The sequence below is a fragment of the Leucoraja erinacea genome, chromosome 9, assembly GCF_028641065.1.
Source record: "Leucoraja erinacea ecotype New England chromosome 9, Leri_hhj_1, whole genome shotgun sequence".
In the NCBI taxonomy this organism is placed as follows: domain Eukaryota; kingdom Metazoa; phylum Chordata; class Chondrichthyes; order Rajiformes; family Rajidae; genus Leucoraja; species Leucoraja erinaceus.
The window spans coordinates 48,139,130-48,163,860 of record NC_073385.1 but is presented as its reverse complement, the minus strand read 5'-3'; the positions used below and the strand labels follow the sequence as shown (position 1 = coordinate 48,163,860).

Genomic DNA, 24,731 nt, shown 5'->3' with positions numbered 1-24,731 from the left:
CCATGTGGCAGAGGGAGTAATCCCAAAATATACAACCCAAGTGATCCTACATTTGTATGGTTTATCCCTTTTTTTGAACAGTGATGTAAAGTTTAGAGACAGAATTTGTAATTCTTTAGTCCTCTGCCTCCTGCCTTAAGACTAATGGGCCTGTCCCACTTAGGCAACTTTTTAGGCAAGTGCAGGAGACTCTGCACTCACCACATGGTCGCCGCATGTCGCTGGTGGTGTTGGGTGAGTCTCCTTTATGGTCACGAGGAGTTCCCGCATTCTAGGAACCAGTCGCGGCCATAGTATGGTCGCTGCAAAATTTTCAACATGTTGTAAAAAAATTTTGCAACCAAAAATTGGTCGCCATGGAGATAATCGATAATCCTGTAGTTGTAGGTGCAGTTGTAGTGGGGCCGCCATGTAGTTGTACGTGCAGTTGTAGGTAGTCGTAGGTAGTTTTAGTTAATCGCCTTTGCTGTCCGGTCATTTTCATTGGCTCATTGGAGAAAAAAAACGTAAGCAGGAGTTGTCAGAACCAAGGATAACCGACCGGTAATGTTAAATGTCCGCCGAACTTCAGTTGTGTATCCCTGGCATATTAAAAGTTGTCTGGCTTCTTAAAAGTTGTATCCCCCCCCTTCTCCCCCGTTCTCCACCACTCTTTTAAATGACTTACCGTACAGTGTGCTAGCCATCTTAATTATAGCGCCAACCTTCCTTTTCATTGCGGTGTGTGTCTGTATCACCTTGGCTTTGCACCATGTGAATTTCAGACAGTGTTCCCCCCCCGCTTGCCCTGGCCCCCCACCTTTGCGATGTGTTTGTGTGTGTGTGTGTTCCACTCTGACAGTCGCCGGCAGTCCGCTGAAAAATCGCCTAAGTGGGACAGGCCCATAAGGATGACTAGATTTTGGCTAGAGCCTTCAAAAACTGGAAGACACAAGAAAATTGGATTTTGTTCTAATGTCTACAATTTCTCAATTTTGTTCTAATGCCTACGATTTCTCAGTGATTGTTACAGCATCCGGAAAATTGACAGCTAAAATACAACTAATTTTTTTTTTTAAAGGTCTGAAATAAAAAGGGATGAAGTTCTGCAAAGTTAATATAGATAGTTAGGCAGAAGATTACAAATGTAGGATCACTTGGGTTGTATATCTTGGGATTACTCACTGTACTACATGTTAGCAAGGGTTGGTTTTAAGTTTGGTTTTAAAAGAGTACTTTGGAACTTTACTTCTGCAAGTTGATATTTTCGAGGGAAGAAAAAGTACTGCTTTGATGAAGAAACTCGATCTACCATATTTTTATTACTAAATTGTTCATTACCTCAAAGTTTATATTTCTTTTTGGGGACGGCTCATGTCGCTAAAATGGGTTTATAAACGTGTTGTTGCTGGTGCTGTGTGTCACATGTTAGATCAATCTGTAATACATTTTTATTTTGCAGAAGGAGAATTACGGTCCTTCACTAAAAAGCATCCATCTCTGTCAAGGCGCTCTACATTGAAGAGAAGAAACAAAGCTCAAAGGAACAGAATTGGTAAGAAAAGCAATATTTCCTATATTCCTTTAAAGATATCGAACAAACTTTTACTTTGACATTAATGGTTAGACTTGCAGTGCTCTGTTTTATTATTGAGTAAATATGATCTTGATTTCAGGCATGCACAATTAGACAGAAATTCTACAATGATGTCCACGGTCCTTTGTTTCTCTCACAAGCATTTATAACCCCACCATTCCTACAGAAGTTGCATTGAAATGTGAGAAGGTTTCAAAACAAAAAACTTGTAATTGTTTGAATTTTGAAATAAAACAAAATCCTGGAAATATTTGATAGGATGTAGAGTGAGAAAAATGGAAATAATGATGGTTGTGGAACTTCCATCAGAACTTGGAAAAGTTAGAAAGCAAACAAGTTTAAATTGTAGGGAAAAAAAACGGTAGAGGCATAAAAGGAAATGTCTGCTAAGTCGGAGTCCAAGGGAGACTGAATGATTTAAGTGGTGAGAAAAGGCTTGCTGCATTGTAACTTGTGTGTCTGGAGAAGCGGTGAGTAGAGGCAGGTGAATGAGAACAGAGGAGAGAGAGAAAATCAATGCTTGACCTATAAGATACTGAAGACTGCAGTTACTGGAAATTTCATTCAAAAGATAATATGGGAGAGAAAAATAACCACGATAGTGTTGTATATTAATGACTTCGTCAGAAGTGGTCATTTTTAACACTAACTGGTTTTCTCTTCCCATTCCCATATTGTCTTTTTGGTCCTGGGGTTCCTACATTGCCAGAGTGAGGCCACATGCACACTGGAAAATAGCACCATGCATTCTGCACAAAAGGCCCGTTTTCATGCTGTATCTCGAAACTAAACTAGACTTATCTTAAGCTTTATTGGAATAGTGTATCATGCCATAGATAAACAGGTTAGAATGAAGGATTGAGGTGAAAGGGTGAACAGAACCTCAGAGTAACCACAGGTACACAAAAAAGCTGGAGAAACTTAGCGGGTGCAGCAGCATCTATGGAGCTCCATCGATGCTGCTGCACCCGCTGAGTTTCTCCAGCTTTTTTGTGTACCTTCGATTTTCCATCATCTGCAGTTCCTTCTTAAAAACTCAGAGTAACCACAATGGACTGAACACGTGTAGCACATTGCAGGGTGTCCTACAGTCCATGAGGGTGACCAGAATGTTTCAGTTGCCTGTCACATTAATTTTCCATCCCTGTCCTACTTGACTTTGTCTTTGGACTCTTCCATCTTTTCAATCTTTTCATTGAAGCTCAATGAGGAACGGTATTGCATCTTTCAACAAGACATGTTGCAGCTTTTAGGACTGAACCTCGAATTCAACAATTTCAGATAGCTAGGCTTTCCTGCATCTATCAGAACGACTCATGCTAATGAAACCGTGATCAAAACAGAATGATAACTTTGTTTTTCACTCCCAACGGAAGATGTCTGACTTGCTTGATATTTCATCATTCTCTTTTATTTCACATTTTCATCAACTGCAGTCAGTGCCTTAATTCCAGCCTCATTTTCCTTCCCTTTCTTCTGTTCTCATTCATCTCTATCTACTTGTGCTTCCTCCAGACAGATTAACTGCAACTAATAAACCTTCCTCTACTTTGAACTGGACCTGTCACAATTTGTTTTCTAACTTCTCTGGGTTTTCATAAAAGTTAACTGAACTGAACATTTCATTCAGATTCTCTTTCCACAGAAGCTGCCTGACCTGAGTATTTCCAGCACTTGTGTTTTATTTATTAGCATGAAATAATTGTACATATCCACTTCCAGATAAAGATAGTGTTACTGCATTCCGATGGAAATTAATATTTAATAGTATGGTAAGTCGTGCTTGTAATACTTGTAGCACAAACATTAATTTTGCAAGTGAAAGTCTTTCACTTTTCCTGAGTGTAATTAATATTGAAATATAAAAGGAAGCCTGTTATCACCTCCTCTCAATCCCACATAGGTTTGCTTTCTGTATGAACATTTCCTTATGCTTTCTGCTTGAAAAGTTCCAGTGATTTTGTGCTACATTATTATGATTCCTAGTAGAAGGTGCTGTACTGAATCAGAAAAAAGATGAGATTGAGCCTCTTGTTTAAAAGCTTGCAAAATATCTATGGATAGCAGAGAGTTCATTATCACATGAAAATTTGGTTTATCTCATTTGAGATGCTGTATCTCCTAATTTGTTATCAGTTATTTTTCACTCTCAACAATTTCCTCTCTTAATTTTCTGTCTTAACAGAACAGAGTTCTAATTCTCAGTTGACAGTGGAGAGTATGAGTGGTGATTTAAGTACCAGCACCTCAGGTATGTTATGGATAGCAAATTTACAATTTAAAGATCGCAGCAGTCGTTTTATTTTGTTTATGAGCAAAGTAAATACTGTCACCTCGTTTAGTTGTCTGAATCATATAATCTTTTGCCAACAGCTGGAATGCTGTCTGATTGGATGCCAGCATAAATAAACGTGTAAAATAAGAGCAGCACCAGTCCTTTTGGCATTTTTGGGTCTGTTCCATCTTTCAACATGATCATGGCTGATCATCCACTTTGCTTGATCCCTTCAGCTTAAGTGATATATTTCTCTACTCATTGAATGCATTTAATTGGCCTCTGCTTTCAGTGATAGCCAAGTTACAAAATTATCATAGCCGACTCACTCTATACTTTCGTAGTGTCTTTAATCAGATTCAACACCCTAGTTTCTGACTCTATTACTTCAATTCAATGAAAAATTCTATGATGTAATGGTCACTCTGCCTTAAAGGATATTGCACAAGATTGTGGAATGGATAATTTACAGTACGCAGTCCATGAAAGTCTGTTCTCTTGGAGGTTCCTCGATATATTGATCTGAACAAAACAACACACGCAGACAGGTTCTCTCTCTTGATTTAAACAATCTGAATGTAGATTAAGGACACCTATGAGTACCGCATAAGTATCGACAGTTTCCTATTTTATTCCATCCCATGTTTTTCTACCCCCTGATTAATCTTAATGCCAATCAAACATTTTATATCATAATTTTCCAAGCCTGTGTCTTCCTCACCATTGAATTTTTCTACCTTGGATATAAAATTGAACTGTTGTCAAGATTTTTTTGTGTTTATTGTGTGATTTGTTTTGAGGTATACAGTTTACTACAGCAGCAGTTCAAATCCACCTTCTCAAGAACAATTAGGATGAGTAATAAACCTTAGCCCTGCCAGTGACATCCATATCTGACAAGGAATAATACATTTATCCAATTTCAATTTTCCTAATGAAAATATCAGTAGGAAATTGTTCAGAGTGTGTCCTATCACTGTTCAAATCCTTGCTCTGTCCGCTGACAAAATGAATTTGAAAACGTTGCATACTTCGTTTTGGTACTGATGTGGCAGGGAAGAGTTGTGTGTGACATTTTCTCAGAATACCTTTTAACAACAGTTACATCAAAGTATTGATAGCATATTTAAGTGTACATAACTGAAATACAATTTCTGTTCATCAAAGCATAAAACTATCAATTATTTTGTTGTTTAGTTGAATGTTTTTGAAAATATACATACCATTGGCTTCTCTTTGCATTTTCCAAAATCATGTTTCAGTTCATACTTATTGATGTTAAACACTGCAGATGGAGGTGTTGTAAATTTGACTGCAACAAATGAACATGGGATTAAGGCTCAAATCCCCCATCGTAATCTTCTACTTCCTATGATGCTGGCTCCACCAGAGTCCCTTCTCATATCTTGTATCCTGAGAGAGAACTTTTCCCAAGCACATCAGGTAAATTGGAATTTAGTTTCCTGGATAAAGAATGTAATGACCAATCCTCGTATGTAATTTTCAGATTGCGCTAAGAGTACGATGCTGAATGTGGAAACAAATGTTTGCTTTCCTATTCTTTCCATTAGAGACCTTCCTCTTCTATGTATTTGCTTTGATATAAAATGTTGCATAAATGCTTATTGGTACTCAAGTTAGTCAAACTAATGGTAGACAAAAGTGCTGGAGAAACTCAGCGGGTGCAGCAGCATCTATATTAGTCAAACTAATATTAATTAATCATCATTAGTATAATTCTCCTCTGTTGTTCCCTGTCTTCATTCACCACTCCTGCTCCTAATCCATACTCATCTTGTCAGTTCTACATCTTTCTATGGAATTGCACATAAAGAATGATTGTTTGAACATTGGCACGTTCTTAACAACTACTAAATCATATTCAAGGATAAATTGTTGATCAATGTTTTTTTTAAAAGATGTGTTGACTGCCACTGTGCTCAGGGAAGGGAGAGCTAGCTGTCTTTGAAATGTCACATATTAGATGCAAACCTGATTTATTTGGACTCAAAGATAGACATAAAATGCTGGAGTAACTCAGCGGAACTCATAATCTTGGTAGTTACTCACAATTATATTTCACTTTTTTTTTAGAACTTTTTTTTATGTTGCGGTGATGGAATAGTTCTGTCATTTGATGTTCAGAGAAAATCCTGACAAAACCAGAAGATAAATTATATAACTTTAAAGAGCCTCATTTGCCACATTGTTATCATTAAAATAGGAACGTAGTGAATGGTATTATCTAAAAAGTGACGATCATACTATTAGTTCCTTGACATTATTTTTGATAATTCATGGACATCTGATACTGCAGGCAACTGTTAATCCTGTTGAATATTTTAACAATAGGAACAGGAATTGGCCACTTGGCCCCATGAGTATATTCTGTCATTTAGTCATATCAGGAATTAGCAGTTTCTAATCTATTTATTCCTTAATTTTAATATTCCCGGTGAGAATAAATCTACCTGTCTCAATTCTGAACTTTAACTCTCCCTCCCATTCCCAATCTGACATTTTTGTCCTGGGCCTCCTGAATTGTCAGAGTGAGGCCCAGCGCAAATTGGAGCAACAGCACCTCATTGGAGGAACAGCTCCGACCGTCGGCCTGCGGCCTATAACATTCTGAAGCCGCGGTCTCCGGTAAGGAAGCGGCCACTTCGGGAACTCCAAGCCGCGAGTGTGTTCGATCTGTCCCGACGTCGGAGGTTTGAACATCCCGACGAGGGGGCTTGTACATCGGGCTGTCCGTAGCAACGACTGCAAAGGGTTCATGGTTCACGGGTGAACAAAGGAGGAAGACTGACTGAACTTTATTACCTTCCATCACCGTGAAGAAATCTGTGGTGGATGTTTATGTTCAATTCTATTGTGTGTTGAGTTATTTTTAATTGTATGGCTACATGGTAAATTATTTCACTGTACCTAAAGGTGCATGTGACAAATAAATGTGAACCTTGAACCTCATATTTCGCTTGGGTAGCTTACACCCCAGCGGTATGAACACTGACTTCGCTAACTTCAAATAGCCCTTGCTTTCCCTCTCTCCATCCCCTCCCCCTTCCCAGTTCACCCACCAGTCTCATGGCCCTGTCCCACTGTACGAGTTAATTCTCCCGAGTTTGCCCTGATTCGGAGATTTACGGTAATGGCCGCTCGTAGGTACTCGTTGGTGGACATTTTTCAACATGTTGAAAAATCTTTACGAGTCTTCCCGAGCTTACCACGTTTCCCAAGTACCTGCTGTTAGCTTTACGAGCCTCTAAGAGGCGTCCCGAGCTCCCATGTACCAGCTACGTACATTCTACGTGCTTCCACGCCTTTGATTTATTTTTAAAAACTTAGGAGAGCTCTTGAATGAGCTTGTACAGTGGGACAGGGCCATTACTATCTCCAACTACATTCTATCTCTGTCCCACCTACTCCCCTGATATCAGTCTGAAGAAGGCTCTCGACCCGAAACGTCACCCATTCCTTCTATCCAGAGATGCTGCTTGTCCCGCTGAATTACTCCAGCATTTTGTGTCTACCTTCAATTCTGCACTTTATTGTTCTCAGTTGTTCAGCAGAGTTTTGATAGTTTGACCTATTCTTCAACCATCCTTCTTTGCATTTCTGACATCACCCTTGCATGATTAAGCATAACATTTAAGGTTATGCTGCTAATTCTTGCTATCCTAATTGTTTCTCCTTATCAACTGTCAATACTCTTAATTTTCTTAAACCCTTAAAAGATAATTTTGCAATCCTTTCCCTACTCTGGAGACCGAGAATCTGCTCAAGCAACCTGTAATAATTTTCTATTTAGTGCTGATATCGTTACATATAATCTGATAATCTTGGCTTCAACGCGTTGATCCTGAGCTGCTTTGCCTAGAACTGAACGCAATATTCTTAATGAAGTTTCTTACAAGTTTCTACAAATAATGGTCGTTAAAATCATTTTTAATTGAGGAAATGGTAAATAAGTGACTTACTAACAAGGTATTGAGGGATAGTTTAATTGTTAGGGTGGATATTTTGATTTTTCTAGCAAAACAAAATCAATATTTTGTTGACCACCTATATTCAGTTTGGTAACTAAAATGTTAATTTTCTAGTTGAACTAATAACACTGTGATAAGTTCAGTACATTTCTGGCTTGACTGCTTTGAAGATAAGATTGTGATGACATAACCACCTGTTCTAACTGGGTACTCTGCCAGTATTCTTTTACTTGTCCAGTTTCAGCAGGTGATTTAGACTTTCCATGAATCAAAATGAACAATAAGTCTCTCCATTTGCTGTTGTGTGGACAAAGGAATACGTCTCTTTTGAAAATAATAAATTCAGTGTACAAAGAACCGCAAATGGTCTCATTATGGGAAAATAAAGCTGCCATCCTAATTTGGTTTAGTCTACGTGCAACTCATTTCATACCAATGTCAGTAACAATTAACTGCCCCTGAGCTGACCTAGAAAACCAAAAGCAATTGTCCTTTCTTTTCTCTATTTCCCCTCCGCTCTTTAACCTACCCCATTTCTATCCGCCCAGTCACCCCTCACTTCAAGGGCCATATAGTTACAACATTGTTAGATTTTCATGAAATAGTGTTTTAATAACTTTTTATATTTTATGACTAAAAGTGGAGTTGCACATTAAAATAAGATTCATTCTTGCCGTTGTATTTACATTCTTACTGAGTTTGCAGCATCGAACTTGCTGTTTTTGCTTGGATTTTGCTTTGTGCATCCAGCCAACTGTTCTCACCACTGGCGCAGTACTTAACTGTTTCAGATCTGTAAAGCTGAGCTTTCTTACTGGGTCCATTGGTGAGGGCTTCAGCAATACCAGAGAATTGCACAAAAAGAACAAGAACACATGGCGGGTGTTTGAGATAGGAAAGAGTGTGTCCAGAACAAGCACCAGCCACAAAACTACTGAAAATCTTTCACACATAGCCTAGCTACATTGGAGTACATGCATCCAGAGATGCTGCTTGACCTGCTGAGTTACTCTAGCACATTGCCTTTTTTTTATAAACCAGCATCTGTAGTTCTTTGTTTCCAGCCAAGCTACGTGATTCCACAAAAAGTATTGCAAATGTAGAATTTAAAAACTATCTAACTTCCATTCTTGTACCTCACATTATCACTATTGAAATGAATGGGTCTGTGGATCAAGTGCTAAGCCTCACCTGACATAGGATCTGTGAACTGCTTCCCCAGTATAAAGATTCTGAAATCTCAGCAAGTCAATGGTCTTAACATTGCATCTAATTTACTTTAAAGCTGTAGCAAGTATTAATTTCATTGGTGCATATGAGAAATAAACACTCTCCCTATTTGCGAGAGTGCCTTGACAAAACCATTATGTATTCTTTGCAGGTTGCTTTGATGTTTGAAATGCAATCTTCCTACTGCTATGGTGAACTGATCTTCATGGAACGATACCAGCAAGTGATCTGTGAACTTGCTAGAGTAGAGCAGAAAATGGAGAACCAAGGCATGGACAGTGTTAATCGCAAACTAAGTATTGGTCGGTTCACACTTCAAGCAATCGGTGATGCTGCAGCAGCAGGTAGCTATCAGATTCCTTTGTAGTTCAGCAGGTGATTTTGGACACCTGGATTGTTAATGCCTGAATTTTGAAAGCATCTAATCAATGAAAGCTGAAAGTTACTTTGGTTATTTGGGAATAATGTCAGTATTTTTAGTTTTCATAATCGTAACCCTAATAGTACTTTAGCCAAGTATGTTTTGCAACATAAGAGGAATTTGAATTGTCATAGTCATACCAATAAAGAGCAACAAGACACCCAAATACATTTTTAACATGACCATCCATCACAGCGACTCACCCGCATTCCTCACTGTCATGGAAGGCAAAGAAAGTTCAATCTTCTTCCCTTCTTTGGTCTTCCATGGTCGGGGCACTCAAACCTTCCGTTGTTGGGGCAATCTTAGCTCCCGCAGCCGGCGGTCGAGCCCTCCGCATCAGGGCAATCAAGCTCCCACATCGGAGGGATCTCAGCTCCCAGCGCCGGGCGACGGATCCCGGGTCGGGCTGGTCGAACCTTCTGCGACTTTGGAGCTTCCCGACATCAGTCTCTACCCGAGACTGCGAGCTCCTCGATGGTGGAATCTGCAGGCCGCGCAAGGGATCCCAGGCAAGGGATCGCAGGCTCCGATGGTAAGTCCATGGCCCAGTGGTGGTTCTCAAAGTCAGTCTCGAGCAAGGCTGCCAACTCCATGATGTTAGGCCGCAGAGCGACCTGAGAATCGATCCAGAAAACAATTGCATCTCCGGCAATATAAGAGATTGAAAAAAGTTTCCCCCGACCCCCTCCCCCCACATAAAACAAACCAGAGAACATTAACACAAACTTTTAAAACACACTAAAAATAACAAAAAAGACGAAAAAAACAGACGGACTGTTGGCAAGGCTGCCATCACTGACGGCACCACCCGGTGCAAAGCAGTATCTTCAAAATGTATCTTTACTTGTTGGGTGAGATGCTGTTATCACCTTCCCCATAGCTAACAATGATACATTCTACATTTTCCTTGAACTTTTTCCCCTTTGATCTCTCGTTTTCACACCTTACCCATATCTCTGTCTCCCTCTACTCTGATTCTCAGTCTGAAGAAGGGACCCAACACATCATCTATTCCTTCTCTCCAGAGATATTGCCTGTCTCGCTGAGTTACTCCAGCATTTTGTGTTTATCTTCGGTATAAACCAGCATCTGCAGTTCCTTCCTGCACATATGTTACACTATGTTACACTATTAGATTACTAGTATTTTGGTCGATTATCACGATAATATCTTTCATTTATAGGAATGGTGTTTTATTCCATTTCTGATGTTGTTGAGAAGTTGATTAATTCGTCTGAGGTTGTCAGCTCAGCATTACTGGAGGACTTCTGGAAGAGTAAGGTACAGATTGAGCCAACCAACCCTCTCCATGATGTCCTGGAGGACCTCAGTGCTCCTGCAATGGCTGTCTTTGATCTTGCTTGTACCCAGTGCCAATTATGGAAAACCTGTAAACAGCTGCTGGAGACTGCAGAAAGGAAACTAATGGCAACCTTTGAGGCAAAAGGCAAGATAAATGTTTTTTGTTAATTGAACAGAATGTGAACAAACCAAGGTGTTAAATATTGCTGGAAATTTGAACCAGTCTTAATGTTGTTTTGATTAATTTAAGAATAAACTTGGTGCTGTGATGGAAGGCTGCAATTGAATGGAAAAAAAAATATTTTTTTTCCAACGTATAAAATCTTATCTATTAATATTGAACTTTCCATGCATGAAGATGTGTCAAATTCAAAGTGTTAGAGTACAAAATAGCCCAAGCTTCTATTCAGAAGGAATCTGCAATTTACTTGACTGATCTCCAGTTCCTCGAGACACATTAATTCAAGCACGTACATATATAAAATGAACTCAGTTCAGACCACACCGCACTTTGCTATTCAGTTATTTATTGTGTTTTCATATATCGCTGTTTCTGTATTCAATCATCAAGCTTCCAAACTGATCGATTATACTTACATTGTGTGCACCACAGGTAGAAAACTTGATTCTGCTGTTTGTCATCCCGATGGAATCCAAGGTTTTCCTTCAGTCCTTCAACAAATGAGCAAAATCCTGAACTTTTCTCATAGCTCACATGGACCAACAAAAATCAGTAAGTTACCTTCCTTTCTCTTAACTTTACCTTCCTTAGGTTTATGGAAATATGCTGTAATTTTCTTCTCTTTTATCTTTGTCTCCAAAATTATCTATTTTGAAGAAGCGGTTCAAATTACTCCAGTTAAATTTGAACATTGAGTCCAACTCAAAGTTGTATATCCTCTATTGGTAAGAATTCCCTTAAATATAAAATGTGCGACGCCCCTTAGCCCAATATATGCTAAGAATGTTTTATCCATTAGGAGTATAAAATTGATTGCTTGTATTTACAAATTACCTAAAATACACAATGTCTTTTAGGTTAATTTATGTTTGCCTCATCTGTAAGGTGTATTCTGGTGGTACCTAGTGTGACAGCTACAGTCTTGTGGAAAATACAAAAAAAAATACAGATGTGGATAAATTAATAGAATTGTAGGTGCTTAAAGCTATTAATAATATTAGAAGAGAAACAAACTTGTCTTTAATAGCTAGACAATAGATGCAGGAGTAGGCCATTTGGCCCTTCGAGCCAGCACCGCCATTCAATGTGATCATGGCTGATCATCCCCAATCAGTACCCTGTTCCTGCCTTTCCCCCCCCCCCCCTGACTCCGCTATTTTTAAGAGCCCTATCTAGCTCTCTTGAAAGCAACCTGCCTCCACTGCCCTCTGAGGCAGCGAATTCCACACTCACCACTCTCTGTGAGAAAAAGTGTCTCCTCGTCTCTGTTCTAAATGGCTTGCTCCTTATTCTTAAACTGTGGCCCCTGGTTCTGGACTCCCCCCAACATCAGGAACATGTTCCCTGCCTCTAGTGTGTCCAAGCCCTTAACGATCTTATATGTTTCAATGAGATGCCCTCTCATCCTTCTAAACTCCAGAGTGTACAAGCCCAGCTGCTCCATTCTCTCAGCATATGACAGTCCTGCCATCCCGGGAATTAACCTTTAGATTGGGAAAAATTGAACAGGTACACTGGCTTTCAATATTATTCTTAATAACAAATTTCCAACTTTTTAATGGTTTTCTCGGAACATTTTCAGCTAAGGAATTTCTATTTGACATTACAGAAGGCCATTTTGGCCCATCGAGTTAATGCTGGCTCATAGAGCAATCCAATTCACCCGCTGATTTACCTTGCAACCTATTCTTGCATCAACTCCCCCAAGATTGTGCCACTCACCTACACATTAGTGGCCGGCTAACAATGGCCATTTAACCTGTCAACTGCACATCACCCACCCAGTTACAGGGTGGGTGACAGCACCACAGATCAGGACTGAACACTGGTCACTGAAGCTGTGAGGCAGCAACACCACAAAATATGTATGCAAGTTGTATGTGAAGAATGTTTGGTAGTAGTTCATCGTTCTCATGTGTTACCAGAGTCCGCTGATGACAGAGTTACCAGACACCTCAGTTGCAGCTTGACAGAGCTTCTATTAGCTTGTTACACTGAACTTTCTGAAGACTGCGTCACTTCACAACTTAACCTTTCAGAGTGCTTGGAGCAGGTGATACAGAAACTTCAAACAGCCATAAAGTCCACAGGTTAGTAGTAGAAATGGAGTCTGTCTCACTCCAATATGTGATTTCTGAAATTCAGAACGAGCTTGCCGTTATTCATGGTGTGTATACCAGCAAGATTTGTGGAACTGACTGTATTGTTCTACTTACTATATGTCAATAGTACTGAATATTTATTTTGGAACCAAATAGTGGTTAACACAGCCATGGCGGACCAAAGGGCCTGTTCCTATGATGTAGGTCTTTACGGCTCTCTGACAATCATCTATTATTTTCATCATATAGATAAATACAGCATCTTACAGCTTCCATTATCCCTGATCTCCAGATTTGTGTAGCTAGACCTTTCTTGCCTCAGCACATACACATTGCAAAATTAAGGAATTAACTAAATTTAAGGAATATTTTTTTAGAATTAGGATTAGTATAAATTATTTTCCCGAGGTCTACCTTTTGAATATATTGATTGGAGATAATCGCACTTCAACAACTGTTAGTTCTAGTGCTGGCCTACACTCTAAATTCGTTCCCAGTTGTAGTGCAGTATGCCCATTCCTTGCAGCACTTTTTTGTCTCTTTTTAGGAAAACAATAATGTCCTTGTCGGAATTGGATATCTGTTGTAAGGTTCTTGACATATTCTGTAGACAATGCTGAAGCAAACATGCTGTGCTTTATATTTTATGAATTTAAAAAAATTTCTGTCTTAGAGTCAAAAACGAACATACTCAATTGCCTTGAACAAACAAGTTCTCGATCTCAGGATTCAGAAGGACACGTGATTCGTTCCCAAATGAAGCAGTTGCTGAAGAATTTGGATCGACAGATTCAAGCTTCGACGGAGAATCAAATTAGACCAGACTATGTGCGAAGCATGTTTGATTATATCAACACCGTTTCAGCAGTGCTTGTTCGAAGTATGAACCGAGATACTGGTAAGGCCTATGAATATATTAATCCTATCTTTTAAGTATTTAAAATTGCATTGATTTAGTTCTATTTTTTAAAGTGAGACCTTTATATAAAATCATGTCATATGTATAAAGCTGATGTATAAAGTTGGAGGAGAGGAAAGAGAAAAATAATAGTAGTAAAAATTGTGTTAATCTTGGGTAATTTGAGCTATTGTGTAGTTTAATTGTGATTTTGTTTTTAAATCTCAGATCAACTTGCAGATATAAAAGTAGGAAATCCTTTCATAGTTCTGCAGCAGACTCCATCACAACTTTTTGCACATTTGCTTTTTGAGAAGCCAACTTCACCTGACCGGTATGTAAAGCTGTAATGGTTTTTCTGATTTCCATCATGATGTTAATTGTTTTAGTCACTTGGTTTGTTTTAGTTTAGAGTGCGGAACCAGGCCCTTAGGCCCACTGCGCCGACTAGCGATCCCCGGGCACTATCCAACATAGAAACATAGAAAATAGGTGCAAGAGTAGGCCATTCGGCCCTTCGAGCCTGCACCACCATTCAATATGATCATGGCTTATCATCCAACTCAGTATCCTGTACCTGCCTTCTCTCCATACCCCCAATCCCTTTAGCCACAAGGGCCACATCTAACTCCCTCTTAAATATAGCCAATGAACTAGCCTCAACTACCTTCTGTGGCAGAGAATTGCAGAGATTCACCACTCTGCGTGAAAAATGTTTTTCTCATCTCGGTCCTAAAAGATTTCTCCCTTATCCTTAAACTGTGACCCCTTGTTCTGGACTTCCCCAACATCGGGAACAATCTTTCTGCATCTAGCCTGTCCAACACCTTAAGAATTTTGTAAGTTTCTATAAGATCCCCCCTCAATCTTCTAAATTCTAGCGAGTACAAACCGAGTCTATCCAGTCTTTCTTCATATGAAAGTCCTGACATCCCAGGAATCAGTCTGGCGCGCACACACACACACACACACACACACACACACACACACACACACACACACACACACACACACACACACACACACACACACACACACACACACACACACACACTCACCACAAAACCCACACACACACACACCCCACAAAACCCACACAGGTCATGGGGAGAACGTACTAACTCCATGACAGACAAGCACCCATAGTCAGGATCAAACCCTGGTCTATGGTGTTGTAAGGCAGCAACTCTACCGCTGTGTCACCGTGCCGCCCTCCTCTGATTTGCACGCAGTGTACAAACTGATTTTGATTAACCGTTCATCTGCAAATCATTACCTGTGGTATTTGCGATGCACATTTTGTTCCTCAAACTCCTTGACGTGAATGTTCTGAGTTATTCATCTGACTTTGAAAGATTTAATTTTACAATTGTTTCAATCAGGCAGAGTATGTAAAGTTGATTCATTTTACCTTTCCAAAGTGCTGGAGTAATTTAGCAGGTCAGGCAGTGTTTTTTCACATAAAATTAATCAACTTGAAATGGAAATGTAGCAGTGATGTCAGAAAACATAAATTCAGAACAAAAGACAAATTTTGTTGTGCTACATTTATAATATGAACTTCAGGTTTTGCAAATGGAGGATAAAGCTGTAAAATGATATAAACATGTTTTTGAATTCTTTGTGGATAGTTGAGTAAACCTGAAATGTACTTGATCCATATTCTGGAAATAATATTTTGACTGAGTTGTTTTTGTGAAGCTCCTTAATGCTGTGCTATAGGTGTATCCAGCTTTTACAAAGTGGGAGATTTTGTTTTAATGCCATTTATACTCCTGAAACATTTTCTTTTCTTGCTCAATGTTTTCATTGGCACAATATGGTGATAAAGTATATTGAAGCGAAGCAAATGCATCTAAATACAGTTAGTAATGTCTTCTGGGATTTTCTTATATCCCTATTAAAGCTCCTTGAACCATTCTGCCAGAAAATCCATCTGAAATCCATGAATTTTTGCTTCTTATTTTGTGCCACAAATATCTTCCTGATCACACTATGACAGTGGACACCATGGCACGGGACTGGCAGCATGATTTGGAGCTTGGTCTGTAAGCATGCATAAACATATACATCATCTGGATGCTACAGCTTTGTCAATTTGGGCTTGGGTGTCTGTGCCCTTGGTTCCTGGTGTAGGATGAGCACTTAATCGTTCCCTCTTGTGTATAGTTTGTTGAAGGTAAGGGGGAAGGGGAATCATAAGGGGTAAGATTCAAAGATGTGTTGGGACAAAAGTAAGTTTTTTTTTCACACTAATCCTCACTGCTATCATAGTCCAGATTATGGAGATAGTTAGCATGGCACTGGAAAGTTGCCAGCAGGATTTCTGGAAGGAAGTAATTTGAGTTTGCACAGTGCAGTCCTTTCAATGAATCTAATTAAGATATATAATTATGGTCAACAGTGCCATGTAAGTGTTTTTCATTTTCTACATTTTCTGTTTAACCAATTCCAGCATACTGGAATATTTGTTGTCCCTTGTTGTGCTACTGCAAGTAAGAACAAGTAAGCATTGATTAGGATCACATCATTATGAAGCAAACACAGGATGGAGCCAATTTTCTGCAAGCATGCGAAACTGAGGAGAGTGTTCCATAATTCTTCCCAGTTATTGAAGTGCAAGGTGAGGTCACACTAGTGAGGTTACTGCACACCTGGCCATATTCCTGACCTCCACCCCCGACTACAGCCTTGTACTTTGCAGGTACACAAGAGCCCCTGTTCCCCTCCTGAAAAATTGTATATTCTCACAGAGTTGATAGTTTTCTGAATTATAATGTAAGTCCAAAAAATGTTTAGTTTCATTACATCTTAAAACATTAGTGAATTCCTTATGGGCCTGTCCCACTTAGGCGATTTTTTTTTAGGCGACTAGGCTATCGCCGAGATGTCGCCTGTATGGTCGTGAGTAGTCTCCTCAGTTGCCCAAAGAATCGTAGCATTTTTCTGGTCGCTGCTGGATTTTGAAATGTTCAAAACTTTTCGGTGACCGTTGGCTTGACGCCAATGAGCTTCTCCTGACGTAGGTGCTGTCATAGGTTGTCGCCAGGATGACACAGTTGTTGCCGGTGCTGACTTCGGTGAATTCCATTGGCAACTACCCACGTCAACCGGCGACAGGTACCGGTGACTGAATTGTCTTAAGTTGGCTTCAGTTGTCGCTGATAGGGTCATGGCTTGTCGCGGGTGGACGTAGGTGTGGTCGTGGGTGGACGTCTTAATGGGTCGCTGGTCGTCGGTAGCTGGACATCGACTAGGTAGTAGGTTGTTGTAGACATTGTCATAGACTTTATCGTTGGGGGATTCAGTCGCCGATTTTTCGGCGACATGTTAAGACTATGACAGTCGCCGGCAGTCGCCGAAAAAATTGCCGAAGTGGGACAGGTCCATTAAAGAACTTACATGCTGAATTTCATTACCCTTTTGAAAGTATTGTTGTCAAGGTGACAACCATTTTACATTATGAATGTTTCTCAACCTATTGATATATTAAATTCCAATGGCATGAGTTCACCTAGCTTGATTATAGATTTCTCAATTCTCTCATTAGGTTGTTCATGCTACTGCACAAGGAGGAACTGAAGTTAAACGTACAAGAGATCATTGTTAACTGCTGCTGTGAGCGTCTCCCATTGAGGAACACTAGGAAACTCGGACACTGTCCATCTTTTCTCAGTGAAATAAGTAAACTGATTGAAGAGTACACCAAAGATTGTCTTCCTGATTTAGGATTCGCCCTCTCGAGCTCATTGGACTTGGCAGAAGAGATACCTGAATGTGAATTATCAGAATATTCCTTGGGAACATATTGTCTCATTCCTTCTGGTCTGAATTTTCTCAAGTCACATTCACAATTACTAGCAGTCCTTGTCTGTTTAACAGCTACCCAAGGGCACAGGGCACTTAAACACAGTCTGTCGTGGAAGGAACGTTTAAGTGGTCGTACGGAGGCACCCCTGGACATGGAACAGATCTGCAAGGAGTGCGAGGAGTTAATGAAAGGATTTCCAGTCCTTGAGCATTTTCTTTCTACAATGGCTGAGCCTTTCACGAAAACCCAAGAAGAAACCACCAGTCTTGTGGACTCTCTGTGCGGCAATCCATGTATTACCCTTTTGCTGTCAGGCCTTCATTCTGAGAGAGCTGTGAGCACAATAACAGAAGTGTTCAGACAGCTCTTGTCTGATAGACGCTGGCTTGGCTTGCTGAAGGTTCTTGAATTGTACGGTGATGAGACTGAAGAGTTTGAGAATCTAAAAGATATCCTGCTTAGTTGTGCTGTCATAGAAGGTAAGATTACTGAACTCTTGTGGTCAAGTATTAAAAACATAGAAAAATTGCCATATACTCAAGCAAGAGCAAGTTACATAGAAACATAGAAAATAGGTGCAGGAGTAGGTCATTTGGCCCTTCGAGTCAGCACCGCCATTCAATATGATCATGGCTGATCATCTAAAATCAGTACCCCATTCCTGCTTTTTCCCCATTTCCCTTGATTCCTTTAGCCCTAAGAGCTACATCTAACTCTCTCTTGAAAACATCCAGTGAATTGGCCACCACTGCCTTCTGTAGCGGAGAATTCCACAGATTCACAACTCTCTGGGTGAAGACATTTTTCCTCATCTCAGTCCTAAATGGCCTACCCCTTATTACATAGAAACATAGAAAATAAGTGCAGGAGGAGGCCATTTGGCCCTTCGAGCCAGCACCTCCATTCATTGTGATCATGGTTGATCATCCACAATCAGTAACCCATGCCTACCTTCTCCCCATATCCCTTGATTCTGCTATCCCCTAGAGCTCTATCTAACACTTTTAAATTCATCCAGTGAATTGGCCTCTACTGCGTTTTGTGGCAGAGAATTCCACAAATTCACAACTCTGAGTAAAAAAGTTTTTTCTCTTCTCAGTTTTAAATGACCTCCTCTTTATTCTTAAACTGTGACCCCTGGTTCTGGACTCCCCCAACATCGGGAACATTTTTCCTGCATCTAGCCTGCCCAATCCTGTAAGAATTTTATTACTGAAGTCTTCAAGCTTTTAAGCCCGATTAAAATTTTAAACTGTTACTTAGAAGGGGAGAATAGTTTCTAGGAGCATGGTCCCAAATATGGTGATTAATGATTAATGGGGTTTGCAATGACATGGTTGAGCAAGGCTTTCCTATTATATTGGTAGATTGATGCCATTCTTAAAATTAAGAAAAAAAACATGCCTTTTGTTTAGTTTAGAGATGCAGCGCGGAAACATGCCCTTTGGCCCATTAAGTCCGCGTTGACCAGCAACCTTCGCACACTAACACTATCCTACGTACACTAGGGACAATTTTACCAAGCCCATTAGCTTACAAACCTGCACGTCTTTGTGGTGTAGGAGGAAACCAGAGCACCTGGAGAAAATCCATGCAGGTCACAGGAGAAATGCAAATTCCATACAGACGGCACCCATAATCAGGATCGAACCCAGGTTTCTGGCGCTGCAAGGCAGCAATTCTGCCATTGCGCTACTGCTCCACCCGATTTGGATCTATTTAATCTTCTATTTATAACACGGTTCTCTTTTGTATTTTGCCTTAATTATTACCACAGCCGTTAGAATTATTAACAATTTCTGTAACTTTGGCAGAGAACAAAGGTTGGGAATATCTAATCCGTATCAGAAATGGTATTCTACGAGCAAAACTGGTTCTTCACTGCATAGATAAATGGCCACTTGAAGCATGTCTTGAGGTTCTGTTTTATTGTCTGAGTGATTCTAATATGAACAAAAGAGAATTAAAGTCTGATCTGCTTGCAAAGAAAAAGGAACTTCAGGTTTATCAGAAGGTATGTGGCATCCAGTTATGGTTACGTTAATATTTTAATAAGAAAAACGTGATTATACAAGATAACCAGAAATTGTTGGTTGGATGATGTGAGATCACAGAACTTGTCTCAGCCTCACCAAATGAATGTTGTAATCAGGTTTTGCCTTAATTCGCAGCAGAATCATTCTTAAAATATAATTTGCTGTACAATGTTTTAAGCAGGAGCTACTTATCATTGGGACTGTGAATGTAGGAAATTATTTATTAAATCATTTATGGCCACGACGTTTTTGAAGTATTGCTATGTTTTGTAATTTTTCAATCTTATGTGATGTTTTGTGATTAAACAAAAATATTTATACTTTTATGCTTGTAGATGTCCCACAACATCATTCACATTGAAGTAAAATTATTAGAGGATGAGATGTTTTTAACATGTAGGATAAAACATTAGTAACATTAATTTGCACTTCCAATAATAGTAAACTAATATTTTTTCAAGAAGTCCAACATAAGCAGTAAATTCAGGATCCCCACCATGTACATTTATCTCCATTTTTGATGGATGGGGGGGGGGAACATAGAAACATAGAAAATAGCTACAGGAGTATGCCATTCAAGCCTGATTCAATATGATCATGGCTGATCATCCAAATCAATATCCCATACCTGCCTTCTCTCTGTACCTCCTGATCCCTTTAGCCACAAGGGCCACATCTACCTCCCTCTTAAATCCAGCCAATGAACTGGCCTCGACTACCTTCTGTGGCAGAGAATTCCACAGATTCACCACTCTCTGTGTAAAAAATGATTTTCTCATCTCGGTCCTAAAAGACTTCCCTCTTATCCTTAAACTGTGACTCCTTGTTCTGGTCTTCCCCAACAGCGGGAATAATCTTCCTGCATCTAGCCTGTCCAACCCCTTAAGAATTTTGTACGTTTCTATAAGATCCCTCTCAATCTTCTAAATTCTAGCATGTACAAGCCGAGCAAAAGGTGAGCAATCTTCAAATGGGTGAAGAATGGATAAACATTCAGAATTTAGTAGAGACAAACATTAGCCTACACAGCAGCATCTGTGGAAAAGGAAAAGGAGTTTGTTGCAAATCAAAGATCCTTCATCAGAAATGTGGAGAAAGAGTTGCATTATGTTGCAAAGAGGGTGTGGGGGGGATAGATCGGACAAAGAGAATATCTCTGATAGGCCAAGACAACCACACATGCTGCACTGTGTGCTCTTCTATCATGGAGAACATACGAACTCTGTACAGGCAGCACCCATAGTCAGGATCGAACCCGGGTCTTCGGCGCTGTAAGGCAGCAACTCTACAGTTGCACCACTGTTCCACCCTAATTCTGTGATTCACCTGAACCTCTTCCAATCTAATGTCTGTACTTGGTGCTCACATTGTATGCACCAAGCATTGTATGTCTTCCCAACCAATTGTTCAAGCGCTTTTGATTGCAACATGCGCCTTAATTTAGTTCAACAAAGAAACTGACAAGTTACTAAAGAACCTTTACTGGAGAACCAATATGCAGTGATTTTGCTGTTACACTTGCATGTAGGGGTGATGCTGAGATTCTATTGACACTGAGGTAAATCTCTAGGCCTGATCCAAGAAATGAGAAGCTGGAGAAAAAAATGGTTTAAATGTATGCATCACATTAGCCATGATGATCATGCCTTATGAATTTGATGTAGTTATTTTTGAAGAAGTAACCACAAAGATTGATGAGGGCATGGTGGTAGATGTTGGCTGTATGGACTTCAGTAAGGTTTTTTTTAATATAAGGTTTTGTATGATAGGGTGCTCTGAAAGGTTAGACTTGGGATTCGGGGAGATCTAGCTATGGTAATTGGATGATAATTGATTTGATAGTAGAAAACAGAGGGTTGTTTTAAAAAAAATATATAGGCCCGTAACTAATGGTGTGCTGCAGGGCTCGGTGATGGGTCTATTGTTTGTTTGTCATCCGTATAAATGATTTGGATGGAAATGTATAAGGCATGGTTAGTAAATTTGCAGATGATGCTAAATCAGGTGGTATCGTAAACGGTGAAGATTATCTCCATTGTGACACCTAGGTAAGTAGGCTGAGAAATGACAAATGGAATGTAATTCAGGTCAGTGCAAGGTGTTGCATTTTGGAAAATCAAACTAGGTTAGAACTTCATATTGAACAGTAGGGCAGTGAGTAGTGGTGAAGACGGCTTTTGGCACACTAGACTTCAGTAAACATAGAAAATAGGTGCAGGAGTAGGCTATTCAGCCCTTTGAGCTTGCACCGCCATTCAATATGATCATGGCTGATCATCCAACTCGGTATCCTGTACCTGCCTTCTCTCCATACCCCCTGATCCCTCTAGCCACAAGGGCCACACCCAACTCCCTCTTAAATATAGCAAATATAGTAGTTGTGGAATTAAGTATAGAAGATGGGATGCTATTTTGAGTCTCACAAGAAGTTGGTACAGCTACACTTTGAGTATTGTGCTCAGTTTTGATCACCCAGCTATAGGAACGTGGCCATTAAGTTGGAAAGAATGTAGAAAATATTTGAGGATATTGCCAAGACTTGAGGGATTGATATAGGGGGCGGATGGCAGGGTAGGGCTTTATTCCTTGGAGCATAGAAGACTGAGGAATGAATTTGTAGAGGTGCATAAAATCATGAAGGACACAGGGTGAGTGCACACAGTCCTTTTCGAAGGGTAGGGGAATCAAAAGAGGGCCTCTTGATCCTAAAATCAATGTTTCTGTTGTTAGATCCTTAATCTTAGGTCTCCAATCCCTTGGCATGGTTGGCAAGAACTACGAACTGAATCCAGTGAGAACCCACGTGTTGTGATGGACATCATTTTGAAGTGCAGGGTAAGAAAATATTATTTTTTGCTTCTTACGATTTCTTTTTGACCATCATTGCTGCTTACATATTTGAATGCTCTGTTTAAAAGAAGGCACAAAATGCTGGAGTAACTCAGTAGGTCAGGCAGCATCTCTGGTGAGAAGGATAGATGATGTTTCGGATCGGGACCCTTCTTACAATTGATTGTACTAGTGCGGGAGAAAGCTGGAGAGGTGGGGGTGGGACAAAGTCTGGCAAATGATAGGTGGATACGGATGAGGGGGGGGGGGGGAGATTAGCAGATGGTTGGACAAAGGATATGGAAATACAAAAAGTGTATGAAGAGGCCTGAGTTGTGAAGCCAGAGGAAGGAATGAAGGAGGAAGGGGACGGGGAAAGATAAAAGAGAGAAATGGGTGTGTATCCAGTTAAAGAGATCCCAGGCATCCTCCTGCACTCCACAACTGGCTTTTTGACCATATTTACTTCAAATGAACAAGGATTAGCTCTCTATCTCTTTACCTCTTTTACCTATTTTACTTAAACCTAACTCTCTGGCCCAATATTTCTTGATATCTCGGTGTTAAATTTTGTTCAATTAAGGAGCCGTCCCACTAGGTGGCGATCTAATTGGAGAGTTTAGAAGAGTTTGAAAAAGTGTCATGTTGAAGACCTCCTTCGACTATGCTGAAGACTAGCTTAAACCATATAACCATATAACAATTACAGCACGGAAACAGGCCATCTCGGCCCTACAAGCCCGTGCTGAACAATTATTTTCCCTTAGTCCCACCTGCCTGCACTCATACCATAACCCTCCATTCCCTTCTCATCCATATGCCTATCCAATTTATTTTTAAATGATACCAACGAACCTGCCTCCACCACTTCCACTGGAAGCTCATTCCACACCGCTACCACTCTCTGAGTAAAGAAGTTCCCCCTCATGTTACCCCTAAACTTCTGTCCCTTAATTCTGAAGTCATGTCCTCTTGTTTGAATCTTCCCTATTCTCAAAGGGAAAAGCTTGTCCACATCAACTCTGTCTATCCCTCTCATCATTTTAAAGACCTCTATCAAGTCCCCCCTTAACCTTCTGCGCTCCAGAGAATAAAGACCTAACTTATTCAACCTATCTCTGTAACTTAGTTGTTGAAACCCAGGCAACATTCTAGTAAATCTCCTCTGTACTCTCTCTATTTTTTGTTGACATCCTTCCTATAATTGGGCGACCAAAATTGTACACCATACTCCAGATTTGGTCTCACCAATGCCTTGTACAATTTTAACATTACATCCCAGCTTCTATACTCAATGCTCTGATTTATAAAGGCTTATAAAAGCTTCGACAAGCTTCGGGAAAATTGGACACTGAACAGTGAAAAGTGAAGACGATCTCCTTCGACCTCCCTTCAACTATGGTGAAGATTATCTACGACTACCTTCGATTACCTCTGACTACCCTCGATTACCTATGAATAACATGCCGATCTACTACGACCTACTTCGACTAAACCTACGAGTAAAAAAAAATATCAATTTTTTTCCATGGCGACCTTTTTTTTTTTACTCGAGGGCATTTTTCAGCATGTTGAAAAATACGCCGCGACCTAGCTAAGGCCTCGAGTACGCGGGCACTACTCTCGAGTATGAAGGAGAGTTACAAAGACCTCCTAGGACCTCCTGTCGTCCATGCTATGAGTATGAGTTGAGGGCAAACTCACCAATTAGGTCGCCGCAGTGGGACAGCCCCTTTATACTCCTGTGGAGGGCTTTGTGATGGTTTACTATCTCAAGGGCACTATGTAAATAAATGTTGTTGCTTTTATTGATTTATCCCTCCGGCAGTTTGTTTTTTGCTCAGGTTCCCGGCATCTGTACTTTCAAGTGTCTCCATTTTACTGCTCTTATTAAATGCTGTTCGCTGAGAGGTTGATGAATTGTTATTTCCAGGAGTTTGAGCTTTGTGAGGCTTGGGTTCAGTTGCACCCTGTTCCAACGCACTTCACAGTGAAACTCCGGCATGAATATCTCATTCACCTTCTTGAGCTAGGAGATGGAGAGCGAGCATTCCAGGCAAGTGCTATAATAAAAATAA

At 40.1% G+C, this 24,731-nt stretch overlaps 1 protein-coding gene across 1 annotated transcript in view; it reads left to right on the top strand.

Annotated features, from left to right (window-relative positions):
• zfyve26 (zinc finger, FYVE domain containing 26) overlaps positions 1 to 24,731 on the top strand; it is a 79,165-nt gene that overhangs the window by 19,419 nt on the left and 35,015 nt on the right. The window contains exons 12-24 of the mRNA XM_055640746.1: positions 1,442 to 1,534; positions 3,762 to 3,827; positions 5,143 to 5,294; positions 9,222 to 9,414; positions 10,678 to 10,941; positions 11,410 to 11,529; positions 12,903 to 13,067; positions 13,753 to 13,977; positions 14,206 to 14,311; positions 17,528 to 18,267; positions 19,603 to 19,802; positions 22,555 to 22,659; positions 24,587 to 24,709. Of these exons, the coding sequence (XP_055496721.1) occupies positions 1,442 to 1,534; positions 3,762 to 3,827; positions 5,143 to 5,294; positions 9,222 to 9,414; positions 10,678 to 10,941; positions 11,410 to 11,529; positions 12,903 to 13,067; positions 13,753 to 13,977; positions 14,206 to 14,311; positions 17,528 to 18,267; positions 19,603 to 19,802; positions 22,555 to 22,659; positions 24,587 to 24,709 (2,552 nt within the window). The remainder of the gene's footprint in view (positions 1 to 1,441; positions 1,535 to 3,761; positions 3,828 to 5,142; positions 5,295 to 9,221; positions 9,415 to 10,677; positions 10,942 to 11,409; positions 11,530 to 12,902; positions 13,068 to 13,752; positions 13,978 to 14,205; positions 14,312 to 17,527; positions 18,268 to 19,602; positions 19,803 to 22,554; positions 22,660 to 24,586; positions 24,710 to 24,731) is intronic.